The 25,249-nt window shown below is 43.4% G+C and overlaps 1 protein-coding gene across 18 annotated transcripts in view; it reads left to right on the top strand.

Moving 5' to 3' along the window:
- LOC139373300 (ubiquitin-associated protein 2-like) overlaps nt 1–25,249 on the top strand; it is an 83,475-nt gene that overhangs the window by 54,399 nt on the left and 3,827 nt on the right. For 6 of the 18 annotated variants that reach the window (XM_071113670.1, XM_071113665.1, XM_071113667.1 and 3 more), the window contains 8 exons: nt 4,577–4,643; nt 4,789–5,113; nt 8,617–8,705; nt 18,687–18,740; nt 18,966–19,047; nt 19,468–19,688; nt 21,121–21,226; nt 22,862–22,987. In XM_071113670.1, the coding sequence (XP_070969771.1) occupies nt 4,577–4,643; nt 4,789–5,113; nt 8,617–8,705; nt 18,687–18,740; nt 18,966–19,047; nt 19,468–19,688; nt 21,121–21,226; nt 22,862–22,987 (1,070 nt within the window). Of the gene's footprint in view, nt 1–4,576; nt 4,644–4,788; nt 5,116–8,606; nt 8,706–18,686; nt 18,741–18,965; nt 19,048–19,467; nt 19,689–21,120; nt 21,227–22,861; nt 22,988–25,249 lie in introns of all 18 variants that reach the window. The other 12 variants (XM_071113669.1, XM_071113663.1, XM_071113666.1 and 9 more) reach the window with 3 other exon arrangements.

The raw sequence follows: 25,249 nt of genomic DNA, 5'->3' as shown, positions 1-25,249 counted from the left end.
AAATCACATTGTATGATTTTTTTGTTTTAGATTCAGTCTCTCACAGTTGAAGTGTACCTATGATAAAAATTACAGCCCTCTACATGCTTTGTAAGTAAGAAAACATGCAAAATCGGCAGTGTGTCAAATACTTGTTCTCCCCACTGAATGTATTGAGGGCATCCGAGATCTAGATAACCAGAAAAAATAAACCTGATCCAACTATTCTCCTACTGATCCAACTATTCTCCTACCGCTCCAGCTGGCTTTCACAGACTCTGCCATTACTCTCCTGAAGTTGCCGGTAAAAGGCTACACGAGGAGTCGGCAACCCTTCCCATGTGGAATGCAAATGTATCTTACCATGTATACCAATCTGCATGCCAGTTATGGTTTTCATCTGCACATTTTTGTGAAACTATTTCATTTATAGGCATCTCAAAATCATTGTCATGTGGTTAATCAAAATTCTATAAAAATGTAAATGAAAATGATTACAAACCTATAAAGTAACTTCTATTGCCATTGCCTACTATATATTTAAAAAAATAAAAAAAAGATCTACTGAAAGCCAACAAATAAAAACATTGTAGCCTGGAGGTAGAAAATACCTTGATTTTAAAAATAAATATCTTACATATCACATGGCCTGTCTGCAACGAATTTGAAACATTGTATAAACTTTTAACTTTGGTCCAGCCTGAAGCTTGCTAGCAAACTTGCAACATTGTAAAAAATATTCTGGGCCCTCAGAGTTTTCCGCCCCCATGAGCTCGGGACAGACACAGCTGTAGGTTATTTGCGCAAGGGATAAGAAGCAGAGCTTGCCTTTGGCAGGAGCTCACCGGAGCAGAGTACCGGCACCTCAAATGTTCTACTGCTTGATCTCCTGTTCCTCTTAAATAATATTAGCTCAAAAGTATTGTGGAGCTCCTCCACCTAAATATAAACAGTACCAGCCCAAAATGAGAATCGGAACCTATTTCAGTCTAGTCAAGCACTGATAAGCGCTATTTTATGACGTTTCCATTGGATCAGAGTATGACATTTTTTCCCTTTAACGTTGAGTGGTTATTGAAAAGAGAGCTGGAAAGATTTTTCAAATACATTGAGGAACTATTGTAATGGATGTAAAAACAGACCCTGCTTGCTGTTTGAGGTGAAGAAAACATTACTTTGAAAAGCTCCACAGGTCATTTAGTGGTGGTGTGTTAAGTCAATCAGAAATACTATCAGATCCCCAAATGGGCACATTTTGTATGCCTACATTTGTGCGCAGGCCAGGTAGCCTTATAGGCCTACTTCTATGCATACGCGTCCTTACTCAACATTGACAGGAAGGCTCCAAACAAAAGAAAATTACTAAATTGACAAAACTCGTAAATGGAATGAAATAAACCAAAACGTGTTACTCAATTGTAGCACAGGTTGTGCACACTGCAAACAATGTGTCCACTCTGAAAATGAGAACATTAAGACTGGAATGATAATATTGAATGCATTAAAAGCTCGATTTGGCCACTGCATGCCTCTAGAGGCTCGGCAATTGCGTCACACCCTCGGCATGGAGCCTCTGACTGCCTCAGCAATTAATTAGTTCACTGAGATGTAAATGTGTGTATATATAAACTCAGCAAAAACAGAAACGTCCCTTTTTCAGGACCCTGTCTTTCAAATAACTAAACAGATCTTCATTGTAAAGGGTTTAAACACTGTTTCCCATGCTTGTTCAATGAACCATAAACAATTCATGAACATGCACCTGTGGAACGGTTGTTAAGACACTAACAGCTTACACACGGTAGGCAATTAAGGTTACAGTTATGAAAACTTAGGACACTAAAGAGGCCTTTCAACTGACACCAAAAGAAAGATGCCCAGGGTCCCTGCTCAACTGTGTGAACGTGCCTTATGCATGCTGCAAGGAAGCATGAGGACTGCAGATATGGGCAGGGCAATAAATTGCAATGTCCGTAATGTGAGACGTCTAAGACAGCGCTACAGGGAGACAGGACAGACAGCTGATCGTCCTCGCAGTGGCCACGTAACAACACCTGCACAGGATCGGTACATCCGAACATCACACCTGCGGGATAGGTACAGGATGGCAACAACAACTGCCTGAGTTACACCAGGAACGCACAATCCCTCTATCAGTGCTCAGACTGTCCGCAATAGGCTGAGAGAAGCTGGACTGAGGGCTTGTTGGACTAGACAGGATTGGCAAAAAGTCTCTTCGCTGTTGAGTCGCGGTTTTGTCTCACCAGGGGTGATGGTCGGATTCGTGTTTGTCGAAGGATTTAGCGTTACACCGAGGCCTGTACTCTGGAGTGGGATCGATTTGGAGGTGGAGGATCCGTCATGGTCTGGGGCAGTATGTCACAGCATCATCAGACTGAGCTTGCTGTCATTGCAGGCAATCTCAACGCTGAGCATTACAGGGAAGACATCCTTCTCCCTCATGTGGTACCCTTCCTGCACGCTCATCCTGACATGACCCTCCAGCATGACAATGCCACCACACACAGATCGAGCAGTATGGCTGATTTCCTGCAAGACAGGAATGTCAGTGTTATGCCATGGCCAGCGAAGAGCCCGGATCTCAATTCCATTGAGCACGTCTGGGACCTGTTGGATCGGAGGATGAGGGCTAAGCCCAATCCCCCTCCAGAAATGTCCTTGAACTTGCAGGTGCCTTGGTGGAAGAGTGAGGTAACATCTCACAGCAAGATCGGGCAAATCTGGTGCAGTCCATGAGGAGGAGATGCACTGCAGTAATTAATGCAGCTGGTGGCCACACCAGATACGGACTGTTACTTTTGATTTTGACCCCCCCTTTGTTCAGGGACACATTATTCCATTTATGTTAGTCACTGTATGTCTGTGGAACTGTTAAGTTTGCTGAAAATAAACGCAGTTGACAGTGAGAGGACATTTCTTTTTTTGCTGAGTTTATATACACAAACAAATCAAAATATATTTGAGATTCTTCAAAGTAGCCACCCTTTGCCTTCATGACAGATTTTCACACTCTTAGCATTCTCTCAACCAGCTTCACCTGGAATGCTTTTCCAACAGTCTTGAAGGATTTCCCACGTATGCTGAGCACTTGTTGGCTGCTTTTCCTTCACTCTGCGGTCCAAATCATGCTAAACCATCTCAACATTGCTCGTGTTTCTTTGCCCAAGCAAGTCACTTCTTATTATTGGTGTTCTCTAGTAGTGGTTTCTTTGCAGCAATTCAACCATGAATGCCTGATTCATGCAGTCTCCTCTGAACAGTTGATGTTGAGATGTGTTTTTTACTTTAACTTTGAATAATTTATTTGGGCTGCAATCTGAGGTGCAGTTAACTCAAGTGAACTTCTCTGGGTCTTCCTTTCCTGTGGCGGTCCTCATGAGAGACAGTTTCATCATAGTGCTTGATCGTTTTTGCGACTGCACTTGAAAACTTTCAAAGTTCTTGAATTTTTCCGCATTGACTGTCTTAAAGTAATGATGGAATGTTGTTTCTCTTTGCTTATTTGAGCTGTTCTTGCCATAATATAGATTGGTCTTTTACCAATTAGGGCTATCTTTTGTATACCACCCCTACCTCGTCACAACACAACTGATTGTCTCAAACGCGTTAAGAAGGAAAGAAATTCCACAAATTAACTTTTAACAAGGCACACTTGTTAATTGAAATTAATTCCGTGTGTGTGTGTGCGTGTGTGCGCATACATAGTACCAGTCAAAAGTTTGGACACATCTACTCAAGGGAATTTCTTTATTTTACTATTTTCTACATTTCAGAATAATAGTGAAGACATCAAAACTATGAAATAACACATGGAATGTATGTAGTATCCAAAAAAAGTGTTAAGCATATTAAAATGTATTTGAGATTCTTCAATGTAGCCACCCTTTGCCTCGATGACAGCTTTGGAACATAATGTACACCCCAGGCCCAGATCCAATGAGGTGTCCAGGGTGGGGCCTGATCCTATGGTGGTTTCAGGGGGGGGGGGGGTTCACACACACCTGTCTATATAAGGTCACACAGCCATGAGGTCAAAAGAATTGAGAGCTGAATAATTGAGATATTCTATACTTACAACGCCTTCATAATACAACGAAAGTAGGTACATTTTGTGATTCATGATCGTTTCAATAAATAGGGCACGGCCCGGTAGTATTACCTTGGCCCGGTATCTTTTCTGGTAAGGTTATTCTCTCCTGGGAAGGCAGCAGCTTCAGCCGTGGAATGCAAAGAACAAGCATTTCTTTATGTTCATGAAGGCGCTTCTCTTCTGAATCTCCACCGAGTATTCGGATCTGTGCATTTTCAATGCTCAGATGGCCCTTCCCTCGAGAGTACTATGTGTTATTTGTCTTGGAATCTCAGAAATCTTACATAGACATTGCACGGTGATTGACCTGTGCACAATCTGTAGGTCAAGTCGTGCGAGGACATGAGCTGAACAGGTTGAAGAATGTTTCAAAGAATGCTGCAGGATCATGATTTTGAGTGACATTTGAAGAGTTTGGATTTTAGTAGTGCAAGTGGATAATGTTTATTCAACTAAATTGATGGATGATTGTTTGTTCTCTCTCAGTTCCCTTCCTACACAACAGAACAGTCTTGCTCTGTCACAAGTCTGCATATCCAACGCCAGTCTAATGGTGAGTGTGTGAGCGAGAAGAGAGAATTTCCTGTGATAGATTCAGTAGTAATTGATGCATCCTTTAACCTAGTGGGGATTTAATCCTGTTTATCATGATAATCTCCTCTTATCTCCATCTATCCCCTCTTCATTCATCCTTACAGCTCCAGAGCGTAGACAACTCCAGCTTGCACTCCTCCTCCTTCCCCTCTGTCTCAGCGGGGTCCTCTTCCTCGGTCCCCTCTTCCTTGTCGGTGACTGCAGCAGCTCAGCAGGTCTCCATGGGGGCCCCTCAGCCCTCTTCAGTGAACACAGTTTCTCAGTCGGTCCCCTCGGGCCTGGGCCCCGTCAGCAGCCTAGTAGCTATGGGCCTCCACACAGCAGCCAACATGGGACCTCCAGCCATAGCTTCTGCAGCCATGTCCACAGCAGCCCAAGCCCAGGCTATCGCTTCCTCCGCCTCCTCACGCAGCTCTGCAGTCTCCTCAGGTTAGACATGGGTTTTTGGTTAAGGGGAGTGTCCTAAATGGCATCCTATTCCCTGTATATAGTGCACTACTTTTGACCGGAGCCTAAAAAGAAAGTATTCACACCACTTGACTTATTCCTGATTTTGTTGTTACAGCCCAAAAAAATGGTAATCTCACCCATCAACACACAATACACCATAATGACAGTTTTTTTGCAAGCGTATTGAAAATGAAATACAGGTCACACCCCTGAGTGAATACTTTGTTGAAAAACCTTTGGCAGTGATTACAGCTGTGAGTCTTTCTGGGTAATTCTTTAAGAGCTTTCCACACATGGATTGTGCAACATTTGGCCATTTTATTATTTTCGAAATTCTTCATGCTCTGTCAAATTGGTTGTTGATCATTGCTAGACAACCATGTTCAGGTCTTGCCATAGATTTTAGTCTAAACTGTAACTAGGCAGCTCAGGAACATTCACTGACTTCTTGGTAAGCAACTCGTGTAGATTTGGCATTGTGTTTTAGGTCATTGTCTTGCTGAAAGACAAATTCAGTGGCTGGTGGAAAACAGACTGAACCAGGTTTTCCTCTAGGATTTTGCCTGTGGTTAGGTCCATTCCATGTATTTATTTTTAGCTGAAAAACTCCTCAGTCCTTAAGATTACAAGCGTACCCATAACGTGACGCAGCCACCACCATACTTGGAAATATGGATGTATTTGCCCCAAACATATCACTTTGTATTCAGGACAAAAAGGGAATTGCTTTGCCACATTTTTTGAGTATAACTTTAGTGCATTGTTGCAAACAGGATGCACGTTTTGGAATATTTTTTCATTCTGTACAGGCTTCTGTTTCACTCTGTCAATTAGGTTAGTATTGTGATGTAACTACAGTGTTGGATCAGTTTCTGTCACAGCCATTAAAGTCACTATTGCCCTAATGCTGAAATCCCTTAGCGGTTTAGTTCCTCTCCGGCAACTGAGTTAGGAAGTACGCATGTATCTTTGTAGTGACTGGTTGTATTGATACACAATCCAAAGTGTAATTAATAACTTCACCATGCTCAAAGGGGATATTCAATGTCAGCTTTATTTTTATTTTTTACCCATCTACCAATAGGTGTCCTTTGCGAGGCATTGAAAAACCTTAGTTAGTCTTTGTGGTTGAATCTGTTTGAAATTCACTGCTCAACTGAAGGACCTTACAGAGATGTAGTCATAAAAAATAAAATAAAAAGATTGTTCATGAAATCAAATTATATTGTTCACATACACACATTTAGTAGATGTTATTGCAGGCGTAGCGAAATGCTTGTGTTCCTTGCTCCATCGGTGAAGTAGTATTTTTAAAAATCACAACAATACACAAATCTGAAAGTAAAAGAATGGAATTAAGAAATGAGCAATGTCAGAGTGGCATTGACTAAAATACGGTATATAAACTCAGCGGGGAAAAAACGTCCTCTCATTGTCAACTGTGTTTATTTTCAGCAAACTTAGCATGTGTAAATATTTGTATGAACATAACACTCAACAACTGAGACATAAATTGAACAAGTTCCACAGAAATTGAATAATGTGTCCCTGAACAAAGAGAGGGTCAAAATCAAATGTAACAGTCAGTATCTGGTGAGGCCACCAGCTGCATTAAGTACTGCAGTGCATCTCCTCGTGGACTGCACCAGATTTGCCAGGTCTTGCTGTGAGATGTTACCTCACTAATCCACCAAGGCACCTAAGTTCCCGGACATTTCTGGGGGGAATGGCCCTAGCCCTCACCCTCCGATCCAGCAGGTCCCAGACGTGTTCAATGGGATTGAGATCCGGGCTCTTCGCTGGCCGTGGCAGAACACTGACTTGCAGGAAATCACTCACAGAATAAGCAGTATGGCTGGTGGCATTGTCATGCTGGAGGGTCATCTCAGGATGAGCCTGCAGGAAGGGTACCACATGAGGAAGGAGGACGTCTTCCCTGTAACGCACAGCAAGCTCAATCCAATGATGCTGTGACATACCGCCCCAGACCATGACGGACCCTCCACCTCCAAATTGATCCCACTCCAGAGTACAGGCCTCAGTGTAACGCTCATTCCTTCGACGATAAACGTGAATTTGACCATCACCCCTGGTGAGACACAACCGCGACTCGTCAGTGAAGAACACTTTTTGCAAGTCCTGTCTGGTCCAGCGATGGTGGGTTTGTGCCCATAGGCGACGTTGTTGCCGGTGATGTCTGGTGAGGACTTGCCTTACAACAGAACAAGCCCTCAGTCCAGCCTCTCTCAGCCTGTTGCGGACAGTCTGAGCACTGATGGAGGGATTGTGCGTTCCTGGTGTAACTCGGGCAGTTTTTGTTGCAATCCTGTACCTGTCCCGCAGGTGTGATTTTCGGATGTACTGATCCTGTGAAGGTGTTACACGTGGTCTGCCACTGCGAGGATGATCAGCTGTCCGTCTTGTCTTAGGCGTCTCACAGTACGGACATTGCAATTTATTGCCCTGGCCACATCTGCAGTCCTCATGCCTCCTTGCAGCATGCCTAAGGCACGTTCACGCAGATGAGCAGGGACCCTGGCGGTGATACAGCCCAACAGGATGCTCTCAATTGTGCATCTGTAAAAGTTTGTGAGGGTCTTGGGGGCCAAGCCAAATTTCTTCAGCCTCCTGAGGTTGAAGAGGTGCTGTTGCGCCTTCTTCACCATACTGACTGTGTGGCTGGACCATTTCAGATTGTCATGGTGATGTGTACGCCACGGATCTTGAAGCTTTCCACCTTCTCCACTGCGAGTGTGGCCACGCAGTCATGGGTGAACAGGGAGTACAGCAGTGGGCTGAGCATGCACCCTTGTGGCGCAAACTGTGTTGAGGATCAGTGAAGTGGAGGTGTTGTTTCCGACCTTCACCACCTGGGGGGCTGCCTGTCAAAGTCCAGGACCCAGTTGCACAGGGTGGGGTTCTGACCCAGGGCCCCGAGCTTATTGATGAGCTTGGAGGGTACTATGGTGTTGAAGGCTGAGCTATAGTCCATGAACAGCATTCTTACGTAGCTATTCCTCTTGTCTAGATGGGATAGGGCAGTCTGCAGAACACTTACACACAGTAAGTCCATGGAACTTATGTGACTTGTTAAGCACATTTTTACTCCTGAACTTATTTATGCTTGCCAAAACAAAGGGGTTGAATGCTTATTGACTGAAGGCATTTCATCTTTTTGTTTTAAAACATATTGACATTGGTATTATATGTAGACAAGTGACGACAAATCTCAATTTAATCAATTTTAAATACAGGCTGTAACTCAACAAAATTTGGAAAAGTCGAGGGGTGAGGGTACTTTCTGAAGACACTGTAAAGAATAGGGTGCCATTTGGGACGCAGACGGGTCTCCGGTTTAGATGTGGGATATAAGCGTGTTGTAAATTTGAAGTGTGTTTTATGTGTTTGCTTTTTCTAATACTATAATTTCCATCCTATTATTTCATATGTTTTGTCTTTTGTTTCTGCTGGTCTCTTTACAGGGAAAGCACCTCCAAACCTTCCGCCTGGAGTGCCTCCTCTGCTGCCCAACCCGTACATCATGGCCCCCGGGCTACTCCATGCTTACCCTGTAAGTAGATCTTTCTATAAATAATGGGGCCAATGTATGACATTGGGATCAACATAAAAAAATTAATTAAAAAAAACACTATTTTTAAGGAGTTTCACATGTGTACTAATAGGAATATATTCAAATTGGCCCATAACTCCACCTACTTAGGCCTAGGACTGTACATCTTTTAAGCAGAGTACTTACAGACATTGGCAAGTCAAATTCCAATACTTTCAGGGACTATTTCAAGCACTTAATTGTAATTTAAAGAACCCCAATGTAATACAATGGTATAATGTGTGAGTGGCGCAGCAGTTTAAGGCACTGCGTTTAAGGCACTGGTTCGAATCCAGGCTGCATCACATCCAGCTGTGATTGGGAGTCCCATATGGCGGCGCACAATTGGCCCAGCGTCGTCCGGGTTAGGCCGTCATTGTAAATAAGAATTTAGTCTTAACTGACTTGCCTAGTTAAATTAAGGTAAAAAATATATATATTTTTTTTTTACAGTGCTTTCGGAAAGTATTCAGTTTCATTGACTTTATCCACATTTTGTTACGTTTCAGCCTTATTCTAAAATCGATTACATTTAAAAAATTCTCATCAATCTACACACAATACCCCATAATGACAAAGCGAAACAGGTTTTTAGAAAACATTTCTAAAGAAAAAATAGAAATACTTTAATTTACATAAGTATTCAGACCCTTTGCTATGAGACTTGAAATTGAGCTCAGGTGCATCCTGTTTCCATTCATCCTCGATGTTTCAACAACTTCATTTGAACGCACCTGTGGTAAATTCAATTGATTGGACATGATTTAGAATGGCACACACCTGTCTATTTAAGGTCCCGCAGTTGACAGTGTATGTCAGAGCAAAAACCAAGCCATGAGGTTGAAGGAATTGTCAATAGAGTTCCGAGACAAGACTGTTGAGGCACAGATCTGGGGAAGGGTCCCAAAGCATTTCTGCAGCGCTGAAGGTCCCCAAGAACACAGTGACCTCCATTCTTAAATGGAAGAAATTTCCAACCACCAAGACTCTCCCTAGAGCTGGCTGCCTAGCCAAACTGAGCAATCGAGGGAGAAGGGCCTTGGTCAGGGTGGTGACCAAGAACCCGATGGTCACTGACAGAGCTCCAGAGTTCCCCTGTTGTGAAGGTTGTCCTTCTGGAAGGTTCTCCCATCTCTGCAGCACTCCACCAATCAGGCCTTTATGGTAGAGTGGTCAGATGGAAGACACTCCTCAGTAAAATGCACATGACAGCCCATTTGGAGTTTGCCAAAAGTCACCTAATAGACTCTCAGACCATGAGAAACAAGAATCTCTTGTCTGATGAAACCAAGATTTAACTATTTGGCCTGAATGCTAAGATTCACGTCTGGAGGATTCCTGGCACCATCCCTAGGGTGAAGCATGGTGGTGGCAACATCATGCTGTGGGTATGTTTTTCCGCGGCAGGGACTGGGAGACTAGTCAGGATCAAGGGAAAGATGAATGGAGCAAAGTACAGAGAGATCTTTGATGAAAACCTGCTCCAGAGTGCTCAGGACCTTAGACTGGGGCCAAGGTTCACCTTCCAACAGGACAACGACCTTAAGCACACAGCCAAGACAATGCAGGATGGGCTTCGGGACAAGTCTCTGAATGTCCTTGAGTGGCCCAGCCAGAGCCCGGACTTGAAGCCGATCTAACATTTCTGGAGAGACCTGTAAATAGCTCTGCAGCGACACTCCCCATCCAACCTGACAGACCTTGAGAGGATCTGCAGAGAAGAATGGAAGAAACTCTCCAAAAACAGGTGTGCCAAGCTTGTACTCAAGGCTGTAATCACTGCCAAAGGTGCTTCAACAAAGTACTGAGTAAATGCTCTGAATACATCTCAATGTTCAACACTAAGCTAAGGACCTTGGGACGAAACACCTCCCTCAGCAACTGGATCCTGGACTTCCTGACGTGCTGCCCCCAGGTGGTAAGGGTAGGCAACAACACATCTGCCACGCTGATTCTCAACATGTGGGCCCCTCAGGGGTGCGAGCTTTTAGTCCCCTCTTGTACTCCCTGTTTGCCCAAACTGCGTGGCCAAACACGACTCCAACACCATCACCATTTGCTGATGACTCAATGGTGGCAGGCCTTGTTACCAACGGAGATGCCAGGACAAAATATTTTCTTAACTCTATTTTCTTACCTGCATTTTTGGTTCAGGACTTGTTAGTAAGAATTTCACGGTACACCTGTTGTATTCAGAGCATGTGACAAATAAAATTTGATTTGATTGGATGCATGTCTTTTTTATTTTTAATACATTTGCAAAAAGCTCTAAACCTGGTTTTGCTTTGTCACTATGGGTTATTGTGTGTAGATTGATGGGGGAATAACTATTTAAGCCATTTTAGAGTAACATTTGGAACAAGTGAAGGGGTCTGAATACTTTCCGAATGCACTGTATATAATTGTTCATGGGCCTAAAGGACCTAATATAGGACCTCTTTAAAAAAAAAACATGCAAGAAGTATCAAAAGAATAATGAATTGTAGGCATTGCCAATGATTTGATATTCAAATTATCACATGCTAAAATGTGGGAATAATATGCACCTACCTAAATGAATTGGATGCATTCATGGTGATTTCTGTAGCCTATGTGGCCAAGGCAGGCACACATAATAAAGTCATGAATAGCTGTTACATTAATCTCACTATTTTAATGTCACGTTTTTATAATGAGAAAGCGACCAATGTGTAATGGAAGGATTTGTATTGAAAACCGCACATGGTTTTACCTCAACAGAGTAAAACACCCTTCAATTGAAGCTGCGGGGAACAAGCAAAAGTGGCCACAACTCACTCTCCGATAATTATGTAGGAGAACTTATTTGGCTACAATAATTATAGTTGAAGTCGGAAGTTTACATACACCTTAGCCAAATACATTTTAAACTCAGTTTTTCACAACTCCTGACATTTAATCATAGTAAAAATCCCCTGTCTTAGGTCAGTTAGGATCACCACTTTATTTTAAGAATGTGAAATGTCAGAATAATAGTAGAGAACAATTTCAGCTTTTATTTCTTTCATCACATTCCCAGTGGGTCAGAAGTTTACATACACTCAATTAGTATTTCGTAGCATCGCCTATAAATTGTTTAACTTGTGTCAAACGTTTTGGGTAGCCTTCCACAAGCTTCCCACAATAAGTTGGGTGAATTGTGGCCCATTCCTCCTGACAGAGCTGGAGTAACTGAGTCAGGTTTGTAGGCCTCCTTACTCGCACACGCTTTTTCAGTTCTGCCTACAAATTTTCTATAGGGTTGAGGTCAGGGCTTTGATGGCCACTCCACTACCTTGACTTTGCTGTCTTTAAGCCATTTTGCCACAACTTTGGAAGTATGCTTGGGGTCATTGTCCATTTGGAAGACCCATTTGCGACCAAGTTTTGACTTCCCGACTGATGTCTTGAGATGTTGCTTCAATATATCCACATAATTTTCCTCCTCATGATGCCATCTATTTTGTGAAGTGAACCAGTCCCTCCTGCAGCAAAGCACCCCCACAATATGATGCTGCCGCCCCCGTGCTTCACGGTTGGGATGGTGTTCTTCGGCTTGCAAGCCTCCCCCTTTTTCCTCCAAACATAATGATGGTTATTATGGCCAAACAGTTCTATTTTTGTTTCATCAGACCAGAGGACATTTCTCTTTCTTTGTCCATTTCTCTTTCTTTGCAAACCGTAGTCTGGCTTTTTTATGGCGGTTTTCGAGCAATGGCTTCTTCCTTGATGAGCGGCCTTTCAGGTTATGTCGTTATAGGACTCGTTTTACTGTGGATATAGATATTTTTGTACCTGTTTCCTCCAGTATCTTCACAGGGTCCTTTGCTGTTGTTCTGGTAAAGTGATTTGCACTTTTCGCACCAAAGTACGTTAATCTCTGAGACAGAACGCATCTCCTTCCTGAGCGTATGCTGGCTGCGTGGTTCCATGGTGTTTATACTTGAGTATGATTGTTTGTACAGATGAATGTGATACCTTCAGGCATTTGAAAATTGCTCCCAAGGATGAACCAGACTTGTGGAGGTCTACAAAAAAAATCAGAGGTCTTGGCTGATTTCTTTTGATTTTCCCATGATATCAAGCAAAGAGGCACTGGCCTTGAAGTACACCTCCAATTGACTCAAATTATGTAAATTAGCCTATCAGAAGCTTCTAAAGCCATGACACAATTTTCTGGAATTTTCCAAGCTGTTTAAAGGCACAGTCAACTTAGTGTATGTCAACTTCTGACCCACTGGAATTGTGATACAGTGAATTAATCTGTCTGTAAAATGTTTTTTGAAAAATTACTTGTCATGCACCAAGTAGATGTCCTAACTGACTTGCCAAAACTATAGTTTGTTAACAAAAAAATTGTGGAGTGGTTGAAAAACAAGTTTTAATGACTCCGACCTAAGTGTATGTAAACTTTTCAAGCGCCAAATTGAGGAAATGTCTGCCTATTCCAGTACTTCTGAGCTCCAAATTCATGTGTGTCTTCAAGCCATTTGTATTGTTTAAAATTGCAGGTGTAACATGGAAAGAAATTGATGTGTCATGTTATTTTATTACCAGATCATATTGTGAAGAAGCCCACTAGGCTACGTAATTTGTAAATATATTCAGGTTAATTCATAAGAATAGCGTCGGGTGTTGCGCAATGGTCTATCCTATACAATTGCTCAAAGTAGACTGTCCAATCTGAGATACAGAAACATATGAAAACATGAACTCATTACATTGATGCTTTCTTTGTTAAATTTCACGAGACCCTGCTGTAAACCAAGCAGACAGATGATTAACATCAATTCACTAGAGATAATAGATCCAACGTTGATCCAGGCACAGCTGTATTCACCGGCGTAATGAATGAGATTCCAATAGTCTGGACATTCCTCACGAACACCTGTTTTCCAGCTCTTGAGCTGTTGCATTGCATGTGCCATCACAACAGCTGTTCGTCACTTGACTGTCATTAATCTGGTCCAGGAAGAGATTTTCAGATGTGTGAAAATATCACAGCGTAATTAAACAGCTCAACCCCAAATTCGCATCCACAAGTATTATGCAACATTTTTGAAGAACCTCGTTAAGGACAGTATTGATTTAGGTTTTAATTACCAAGGTTCGATTTTGCAATCACATACATTTTGGGGGATTTGTATGCCCCGTAAACTGTTTTCACCCCGTAACATAAGGAGACACAAAATCTTATGTAGTTACGCTGCATTTCTGAAATCTATAGAATAAACTGTCCAACGGCTAGATCCAGGATTCGTGCTGGGTTCAAGTCCACACACTTCCGGCGCCGACAGAGAGGGCTGCCTCGCTTTGCGTTCCTAGGAAACTGTGCAGTTTTTTTGTGTGTGTTATTTCTTACATTGTTACCCCTAGGTAATCTTAGGTTTTATTACATAGTCTGAATTAACTATTGGATATAAGCACAACGTCGACTCACCAACATTACGACCAGGAATATGACTTTCCCGAAGTGGATCCTCTGTTTTGCCAACCACCCAGGACAATGGATCGGATCCCAGCCGGAGACCCAAAACAACGGCGCCGTGGCAGATGGAGCAGTCTTCTGGCCAGGCTCCGTAGACGGGCACATCGCGCCAGAGAAACATCAGAGACTGTAATGTTCTTTGTTTGACAGAAACATGGCTCACTCGAGACACTCTATGGAAGTCGGTACAGTCAGCTGGTTTCTTCACGCATCGCGCAGACAGAAACAAGCATCTTTCTGGTAAGAAGAAGGGGCGTATGCCTCATGATTAACGAGACATGGTGTGATCATTTTTTTTTTTTTTTTTTTTTTTTTTTTTTTTTTTTTTACCTTTATTTAACCAGGCAAGTCAGTTAAGAACAAATTCTTATTTTCAATGACGGCCTGGGAACAGTGGGTTAACTGCCTGTTCAGGGGCAGAACGACAGATTTGTACCTTGTCAGCTCGGGGGTTTGAACTCGCAACCTTCCGGTTACTAGTCCAACGCTCTAACCACTAGGCTACCCTGCCGCCCCATCATAACAACATACAGGAACTCAAGTCCTTCTGTTCATCTGACTTTGAATTCCTCACAATCAAATGCAGACCGCATTATCTACCTAGAGAATTCTCTTCGATTATAATCACAGCCGCATATATCTCCCCCCCAAGCAGACACATTGATGGCCCTGAACGAACTTCATTTGACTATGTAAACTGGAAACCACATATCCTGAGGCTGCATTTATTATAGCTGGGGATTTTCTGAGGCTAATCTGAAAAGGCTCCCTAAATTCTATCAGCATATCGATTGCGCAACCAGAGCTGGCAAAACCCTAGCTCATTGTTAGTCTAACTTCCGCAACGCATATAAGGCCCTCCCCCGCCCTTCTTTCGGAAAAGTTGACCACGACTCCATTTTGTTGCTTCCAGCTTATAGACAGAAACTAAAACAGGAAGCTCCCACGCTCAGGTCTGTTGAACGCTGGTCCGACCAATCGGATTCCACGCTTCAAGATATCTTCGATCACGTGGACTGGGATATGTTCCGCATTGCGGCGAACAACAACATTGATGAATACGCTGATTCGTTGAGCGGGTTTATTAGCAAGTGCATTGGCGATGTCGTACCCATAGCGTCTTAAAACATTCCCAAACCACAAACTGTGGATTGATGGCAGCATTCGCACAAAACTGAAAGCACCAACCACTGCTTTTAATCAGGGCAAGCTGACCGGAAACATGACCAAATGCAAACAGTGTAGCGATTCCCTCCAAGGCAATCAAACAAGCTACGCATCAGTATAGAGACAAAGTAGAGTCGCAATTCAACGGGTCAGACACGAGATGTATGTGGCAGGGTCTACAGTCAATCACGGACTATAAAAGGAAAACCAGCCCCGTCGCGGACCAGGATGTCTTGCTCCCAGACATACTAAACAACTTCTTTGCTCGCCTTGAGGACAATACAGTGCCACTGACACGGCCCGCTACCAAAACCTGCGGGCTCTCCTTCACTGCAGCCGACATGAGCATAACATTTAAACGTGTCAACCCTCGCAAGGCTGCAGGCCCAGACGGCATCCCCAACCGCGTCCTCAGAGCATGCGCAGACCAGCTGGCTGGTGTGTTTACGGACATATTCAAGCCTTATCCCAGTCTGCTGTCCCCACATGCTTCAAGAGGGCCACTATTGTTCCTGTTCCCAAGAGAGCTACGGTAACTGAGCTATATGACTACCGCCCCGTAGCACTCACTTCCGTCATCATGAAGTGCTTTGAGAGACTAGTCAAGGACCATATCACCTCCACCCTACCTGACACCCTAGACCCACTCCAATTTGCTTACCGCCCCAATAGGTCCACAGATGACGCAATCGCAACCACACTGCACACTGCCCTAACCCATCTGGACAAGAGGAATACCTATGTGAGAATGTAGCCTCCAAACTCATAGTACCCTCAACTCATCATCAAGCTCGAGACCCTGGGTCTCGACCCTGCCCTGTGCAACTGGGTCCTGGACTTCCTGACGGGCCACCCCCAGGTAGTGAGGGTAGGTAATAACTCCACCCCGCTGGTCCTCAACACTGGGGCCCCACAAGGGTGTGTTCTCAGCCCTCTCCTGTACTCCCTGTTCACCCATGACTGCGTGGCCATGCACGCCTCCAACTCAATCATCAAGTTTGCAGACAACATTACAGTAGTAGGCTTGATTACCAACAACGACGAGACGGCCTACAGGGAGGAGGTGAGGGCCCTTGAAGTGTGGCGTCAGGAAAATAACCTCGCACTCAATGTCAACAAAAAAAGGAGATGATCGTGGACTTCAGGAAACAGCAGAGGGAGCACCCCCCTATCCACATCGACAGGACAGTAGTGGAGAGAGTAGAAAGTTATAAGTTCCTCGGGGTACACATCACGGACAAACTGAAATGGTCCAACCACACAGGCAGCGTGGTGAAGGTGCAGCAGCGCCTCTTCAACCTCAGGAGGCTGAAGAAATTTGGCTTGTCACCAAAAGTACTCAAACTTTTACAGATGCACAAACGAGAGCATCCTGCCGGGCTGTATCACCGCCTGGTACAGCAACTGCTCCGCCCATAACCATAAGGCTCTCCAGAGGGTAGTGAGGTCTGCACAAAGCATCACCGGGGGCAAACTACCTTCCCTTCAGGACACCTACACCACCCGATATCACTGGAAAGCCAAAAAGATCATCAAGGACAACACCACCCGAGCCAATGCCTGTATCCAAAAGGCGAGGTCAGTACAGGTGCATCAAAGCAGGGACCGAGAGACTGGAAAACAGCTTCTATCTCAAGGCCATCAGACTGTTTAAATAGCCATCACTAACATTGAGTGGCTGCTGCCAACCTACTGACTCAACTCCAGCCACTTTTAATAATGTGGCAAGAAAAAGTATGTGAACCCTTTGGGATTACCTGGATTTCTGCATAAATTGGTCATCAAATTTGATCTGATCTTCATCAAGTCACAACAATAGACAAACATAGTGTGCTTAAACTAATAACACACAAATTGTGTTTTTCTTGTCTATATTGAATACATAATTTAAACATTCACAGTGTAGGTTGGAAAATGTATGTGAACCCCTAGGCTAATGACTTCTCCAAAAGCTAATTGGAGTCAGCTATCCTGGGGTCCAATCAATGAGACGAGATTGGAGGTGTTGGTTAGAGCTGCCTTGCCCTATAATTTTTTTTTTTTTTTTAAATTGAGTTTGCTATTCACAAGAAGCATTGCTTGATGTGAATCATGCCTCGAACAAAAGAGATCTCAGACGACCCAAGATTAAGAATTGTTGACTTGCATAAAGCTGGAAAGAGTTATTAGAGTATCTCTAAAAGCCTTGAACACCGTAAGATGAATTTTCTATAAATTGAGAAAGTTCAGCACTGTTGCTACTCTCCCTAGGAGTGGCCATCCTGCAAAGATGACAGCGCATGATGCTCAATGAGTTTAAGAAGAATCCTAGTGTCAGCTAAAGACTTACAGAAATCTCTGGAACATGCTAACATTTCTGTTAACACGTAAAACACTAAACAAGAATGGTGTTCATGGGAGGCCCTCACGTCTGAAGTTTGCAAAAGTGCACCTGGATGGTCCACAGCATTACTGGCAAAATATTCTGTGGCCAGGTGAAACTACAGTTGAGTTGTTTGGTAGGAACACACAGCACACCAGCAGCAAAACCTCATCCCAACTGTAAATTATGGTGGAGGGAGCATCATGGTTTGGGGCTGCTTTGCTGCCTCAGGGCCTGGACAGCTTGCTATCATCGTCGGAAAAATTAATTCCGAAATTTATCATGTTATTTTGCAGGAGAATGTTAGGCTATCTGTCCGCCAATGGAAGCTCAACAGAAGTCGGGTGATGCACCAGGACAACGACCCAAATCACAGAAGTAAATCAACAACAGAATGGCTTCAACAGAAGAAAATACGCCTCCTGGATTGGCCCAGTAAAAGAGAACTGACTTCAACCCGATTGAGATGCTGTGGCATGACCACAAGAGAGCAGTTCACACCAGACATCCCAAGAATATTGCTGAACTGAAAAGAATGGTCCCAAATTCCTCCTGACTGTTATGCAGGTCTGATCCACAACTACAGAAAATGTTTAGTTGAGGTTATTGCTGCCAAAGGAGGGTCAACCAGTTATTAAATCCAAGGGTTCACATACTTTTCCACCCTGCACTGTGAATGTTTACACAGTGTGTTCAATAAAGACATGAAAATGTATAAATTGTTTGTGTTATTAGTTTAAGCAGACTGTTTGTCTATTGTTGTGACCTAGATGAAGATACAGATCAAATTTTATGACCAATTTATGCAGAATTCCAGGTATTGCCAAAGGGTTCACACTTTTTCTGGCGACTGTATATTGCAAGTGGAGAAGAATTGCAAACATTATTTTCCTTCTGTTGTCTTGTCTCACTGCCTTTTGCCTCTCAGCCTCAGGTGTATGGCTATGATGACCTACAGATGCTCCAGACAAGAATACCACTGGTGAGTCTAAGTTATCTGGATCTAAACCCATCCATTTATTGGGTTGGCCAAATATGACTTCTGGCATTTACTAGTAACAACAGCTGCAAACTGATTTTTAAAGAAGGGAAGAACTGTCTGTCTAGCCAAACTGTTCTTGGAACTCATTTCTTTCCAGGAACTGTGCTCTGTTGCGAGTTAATGATAGCCGTACAAGTAAAAACTGAGCCTCTTCTGTCTTCTCAGGATTACTACAGCATCCCGTTTGCCACCCCCAACACAGCACTCACTGGCAGAGATGGCAGTTTGAGCAACAACCCGTACTCTGGTAAGCACCATTTTATCCCCCATCTATGGTCTATAACTAACTCTACTTTCCTATTTTATGGAGTGTGTACTGAATGCTAACACAGTGAAGATAGGGGTTTGGTGTTAGGAACGAACACATCTGTTGATCCTGTCCTGTGTCGCCATGGCGAAACTGGACAGTGGTGTGCTAGAACAATGTGCAGCCACCACCAGATAGTCAGACCTTCATCACCGTGACTGACTGGAACTGATACGCTGCTTCAACACTATTGTCCATTGTTCTGGTGTAGTAACTGATTTCTTGTTGCTTGAACATAACGGAAGTTATTCTGTCACTTTTTGCTCATCTCTCTCCCACTCATCCCCCTTTCACACACTTTTTTTCACACTTGCCCTTTTTCTTTGCCTTTAATCTCTCTCCCCCATTCCCCTCCGGTAGGTGACTTATCAAAGTTTGGTCGAGGTGACGCGTCGTCCCCGGCTCCGGCCACCACGTTGGCTCAGCAGACGCAGCAGAACCAGAGTCAGACGCACCACACCACGCAGCAGCCCTTTCTCAACCCCGCACTGCCTCCCGGCTACAGCTACACCAGCCTGCCCTACTACACAGGCGTGCCGGGCCTGCCCAACACATTTCAGTACGGCCCTGCCATGTTCCCGGTGAGGTTTCTCATGATTTGTCTGGGTATTGTCATTTTGGATGTTTTTTCAATTATATGAAGTTATCAAGGGTATGTTCTCGTGATGCATGTACACATGCATTTTGCAGTCCCTCCAGGATTTAGATTTTTTTTTTGTGTAATTTTTGCGGCCAAACATGCTTGATTTCGCGGCAGCTTTTCTGAAATTCTGTGATAGATTTTGCGATGTTTTTTTCACGTTCATTTCATATAAAGCATTTAAAAGTCATATGTGCTCAGTTTTAGGTTGATTTTAAGCTGATACATAATACAAAAACCATTAGAAACATCTAAATTGCTCAATTTGGTTTATTTTCCTGAACACTCACACACTCCTCTCCATCAGGCTTGGGGCTTGCTATCAACACAAGATGCACCTCCCATTCCTATTCACGCTCTCTCACTCTCAAAAAAAACAAATAGATTCAAAGCTGATCAATCACTTTCAATTTGAGGATCGATTTCTTTCTAATAAATTGTCTTAAATTCTTGTGATTTTTTTTTTCTTCCTGAAACGGTCGCAACGGAGATAAAGAACAGAACGTACAAATATAGAGTTGTTGTTGAAATGTACTATTCCATTTCTAAAAAATCCAGAAAGATTGTGCTTTCGTGATCCGTATTAAGTTTTACAGAGTTTAAAGCGGCAAAGCTGACAAATTGCACACAGTGCTTTGAGCAGTGCTCTCCATAGACAGACTGGGAAGAGCAGAGTGCTGACCACCCTACTAAAGCCAAGGTTAGCGGAGTAAAATTTTGAGTTAAACGCCACTCACCTTGATTCTTTCAGCGCTTGCCAGTCTTCCCTGCTACCACTTCAGTCATGGTGATCTTCCGCTGCTATGGGAACTGTTCTGACATTCTCATATTCTTTGCTGATTCGAAGTGACTGTTGATTGTCGGCTTTCTCTAGTTTCCAAAAACATTTGGAAATTGTTTTGCACGGTCGTTAGCTGTTATTTTTGTTTGCAAATGAGATTGATTTGGGTTCATTGTACTGCCGGTCAGCCATCAACAATCACCCATCTTCGCACGTGAATACGCTGACAGGCCGGGGGAATACACGTTGTTGACGTGTGGTTGAATTGTGCCATTTTCCACGGTAACAGTGCAGTAATTGGTCAAAATTACGAGCTCTCACATAATATGCGCTGATTGGTTGAATTATGCAATCACGGAATCCTGGAGGGACTGATTTTGTAGTATGACATGCAAACTGTCCTCATTTATAATTGGGGGACACAAATATATTGCAAACTGTTTTTGGCAAAATGTCCTCTAATGCAGCTTCAATTGAGAGAATCCAGTATGCTGTAAAAGGAATTTAAATTGCATGTGTTAGCAGCTGATATGTTATATACTTTAGACGACTAAGTATATTAGTTTCACCTCTAACCTGTCTGTGATTCCAGGTTGCTCCTACCTCGTCGAAGCAGCACGGCGTGAACGTTGGAGTCAACGCCTCGGCAACAGCCTTCCAGCAGGCCAGCGCCTACGGTTCCCATGGCTACAACACTGGTAAGACTAAACACACCCTGTGGAACAGAATCTGTTCAGGGGTCATTCAGTTCAACTCTGTACATACATACTGAATGGCTATCAACAACACTGCATGCAACTGAAAGTCAGTTTAGTCGACACTACCTAGCATTCACTTTTATATTTAATAGGCTTCTCACATTCAAAGGTTTTTTGGGTTTGAATGCAACTAATTTCAGTTACACCAAGTTGGAGACATTAACATTTGCCTGTGCCTAAGCCTGCTAAGCCTGACATTGCCCACATTACCGGTCTACATCAACCGCTCTTCAACATGGTTAGTAGATGAAATGGCACTAACTCCAACCTTTCTAATCAGGCACGCGTAGTCACTGCCACTGATGTTGTTGACCAGCTGTTATGGAGCGATTTCTGTTGCTTGAAGACACTGCCTGCTGCCGTTGTTACCAACAAATTATTCTAACCAACCAACCATGTGCACTGTCTGATATGGGCCAGCTATTCATGGGTTGCATCTCTGTCACTCGATCGCCTTGTTGGCATTGTTATCAATGTTCTACAGATGCTGCAGCAATATTGATGTTCAAAAGTAGAACTGGGACTAATGACTGTCATCTAAATTACACTATAGGAGCTTGGAATACGATGACATTGCTAAAGTAGGAACATATTTAGTAGGAAACAACTTTGCCATCAGGTTGTCAAATTTACTTTAGACAGATGGCAATGTTATTAGGTAGCAAAGTTTGTCAGAAGTAGCTAGCAATGCTAATGTTAGCTAGCTAAAATCTGGAGGTCTCCCCTCAATCTTACATAACGAGCTAACGTCCTACTGCATCGAATGTCAATCTGGCAACTTAAATGATGACAAGGTTTTTGCACTAATTATTTGCCTTTAGAAATGTCATCGTGTTTAAGCCACAGTAATGTACTTTAGACAATCTTCATCAGCGCTCAGTGGGCATCAGTCTTAAAACTTACGTTTAAAACAATATTGTGGCACAACGCGTAACCCAAGAATAGAGTTCTGGTCCCAATATAGATTATTAGTTTTGAGGCTCGTGATTTTAATTTCTTTTATAAAAATGTTTACAGGGTTTGCGTGAAGACTTGTCTAAAATGGGAGTGGAAATGGTAGTTTTATTATTGTGCAACTCACCATTCTTTTGAATGGGGAAGGAGATCGTTATCTTTTTGTTAGTACAGTAATTTGTTCTATATTTAGTAGTTTTGGACTGGAAAAGTGGACTGTCGATATTTCCTTTGCCCTCCTACATGTATTACGGGGCAGTAAGGTGGTGGGTGTTCTGTTGCTATTGCCTATCATTGCTTGCTTCTGCTCATTCAATAAGTGGAGTTGGGTTTCCGGCTACACCCTCCATCCCATGAGGTCATCTTAAAACCTGTTTCTTTCTCTCTCTCTCCATCTGTCCACCTCTATCCTTTAGTCTTCCTCTATTTCTCTCTCCCTCTATCTACCTGGTCACACTGCATCTATTATCCACACCACCTACTGCTTCCTGCCTCCACCCCTCCCTCCCCCTGCCTGCCTCCACCCCTCCCTCCCCCTGCCTGACGCCCCAACACCCACATCCTAACCCTGCTTGGTGTGTCTAACGCTGTGGGCTGCGGCTATGTGTCTGACTGTTGCAGGCTATGAGGATATGGGCCAGGCTTCGGGGAGTGGGGATTTCTGTAAGGGTGGATATGGCACTGCCGTGGCTGCCGCCGCTTCTGCTCAAAGCAAGCAAGCCAGCTCTGTCAGCGGGCCTGGAGTCGGTGAGTGCCGCCACACACCAACCCTCCCTTCCTCGCTCCGTCATCACCTCCATCCTCTCCCTCATTCCTGCTTACCATCCACACCACAGAGAAGTGTGGACACCTGTTTTGCAGTCAACCGTCACCCTCTGTCTGCCTCCATTCCTCTGTTACTCCTCTGTTCTGTCCCCCAGGACTACTCATCATTAGGCACCAAGGTGCTGTAGGAAGGGTCAAATGTCCTCAGAATTAACACTGTCAATCGTATACCTTAGCCATAGGACAGCATTGGTTTTTGCTCTAGCATTTCAAATTAAAATATTAAAAGCTTGATGAGTTGATTATTTCAATCTGCTGCGTAATGCTCTTACATTTCTAAAGCGGTGAGGGGAAGCTAAAGGAGGGATAACTAGGTAGCTGCTAACCATTTAACAATTTATGAGTAGCCCTGGTCCATGCTCCCCTCACACACTGTGCTGCTAGCTTTCCACCCATGGTGTGCTTGCTTAAGTGTGTGCCAGAAGTACCTTGCTGCCCGCTGGCCTGTGCGGTTGACAGGCTGTACACACACCCCAAACGAGTGGGGAACGAGTGACAAAATGGAGGTCCTGCCTGTTGAACTGCCATGCTCTGAAATGGGGATACTAAGACTATGGGGTGTGAAGGTAGCATGTTTCCAAAGTGATAAGGTCCCTCAAACTCAATGTATTCTCTCAATTACAGAAGATAAAAAGGAATGGATTTTTTTATGTAGATGAACAGTGAATTTCCTGAGTGTGGTTGACAGGATTCGTACAAAGTGCTTAAGATACTTTAATCTGGCACTCTAAAATTCATGTACTGGAATGCCTTAAATCACATTTTCTCAAGTTGATACTTGTAAAGTACTTTAATTAAAATGAGAGGAGAACAGAAAATGATCAAATATGTTGATTTGAAAACTATTCGAAAAATGTATTGGTCTTGCAAATTCATTTCCAGGCAGAGTACAGAATTTTACAGCTCGCGCATTCTATCAACACGGCCACTCAGCCAGGCGGGTAAAGAACTGACTGCTTAGGCGCCACCAAACGTCACATCGATAGCTAAAATGCCGGGCAAATATAGATTAAATCCTGCCTGGCAGGATATTGTTTATGAATGGGTTTTGCCAGACACAACCAGGGATTTAGTGGAGAGTAAACACTGTTTATGCACCTTTTTTGTTTGTGAAAGTGTTTACTCACCTTTTTATTTAGTTAATTATTGTTTACCCACTTATTATTGCTTTCCCAGCGTTAATCAATGCACAGAAGGCTTCTTGATTGGAGTTCTAACCGTGCCTACCTCTGCGAACGAGTGGAAACATTGAATGAGTCATGTATGCTCGTTATTTTCGCCTGCTCCCCCAGATTTGCCTGTTCCCACGACGAGAGATGAAACTAACTACCTTAGCCCAGACCTACAGTGGCAAGTAGCAGAGACAGTGCTGGCAGTGGATTACTTTTTTACATCCCTAGACTACTGCCATGTCAACAGACATGTCCCAAACAAAGTAAAAGTGACTCTCAGAATGAGTGTTCAACCGGTAAATAGTCGCAGATATTTCAGTCAGATGTCTAGCTAGCTAAGTTGCTCAAGGGCTCTGGCTATTAGCCAGGTAGCTATCTATAAATAGCTGGCTAGAAAGATGAAGTTAGCTTCTAACGTTGAACGGAGCCTGACCTCCAGCAGGAGCATTTGACTGAAATTAGGCTAGCTATAAATCAAAAGATGGACTATTAAGTTCTCATAACAAAATACATTTTCTTTATTGAGAGCAGTGTGTCAGGTTGCAAAGGAGATACAGAGAGAGGAATCGTTGAAGCAAGCAGGGAGAGAGGTTAGTAGTAGAGTGGTTCCCAAACTTGGGGTCTGGGATCATGTGGTGTCCCCTAAAATTTAAATTGAGTCCCCTGAGAGAGTCTTTAATCTTCTCATGGCAATACAGGGGGACTAACCTAATAAAATATCACCTTACTGCACAAAGGGAACTGTGAAGAGACAGCAATTGTATATATTGTATTGTAATTTGCACTGTACTATGTATTAAACCAAGCTAGTGTGTATGTGCTGATATATAGGCTGTGTGACATTTAAAATGTATTTCCTTGACTAATAATGTTCTGTACTATGTATCTTTTCATGTGGATCCCAGGAAGAGTAGATGATGCTTTTGCAGTGGCTAATAGGGATCCTAATAAATACCAAATGTAGCAGGCATAAAGGAAATGCCTGAGCATGGTCGAAAGAAAAATGTAAAGC

The sequence above is a fragment of the Oncorhynchus clarkii genome, chromosome 18, assembly GCF_045791955.1.
Source record: "Oncorhynchus clarkii lewisi isolate Uvic-CL-2024 chromosome 18, UVic_Ocla_1.0, whole genome shotgun sequence".
NCBI lineage: Eukaryota > Metazoa > Chordata > Actinopteri > Salmoniformes > Salmonidae > Oncorhynchus > Oncorhynchus clarkii.
Note: the sequence above shows the minus strand (reverse complement) of the source record. Positions and strands in the feature narration are given on the sequence as shown.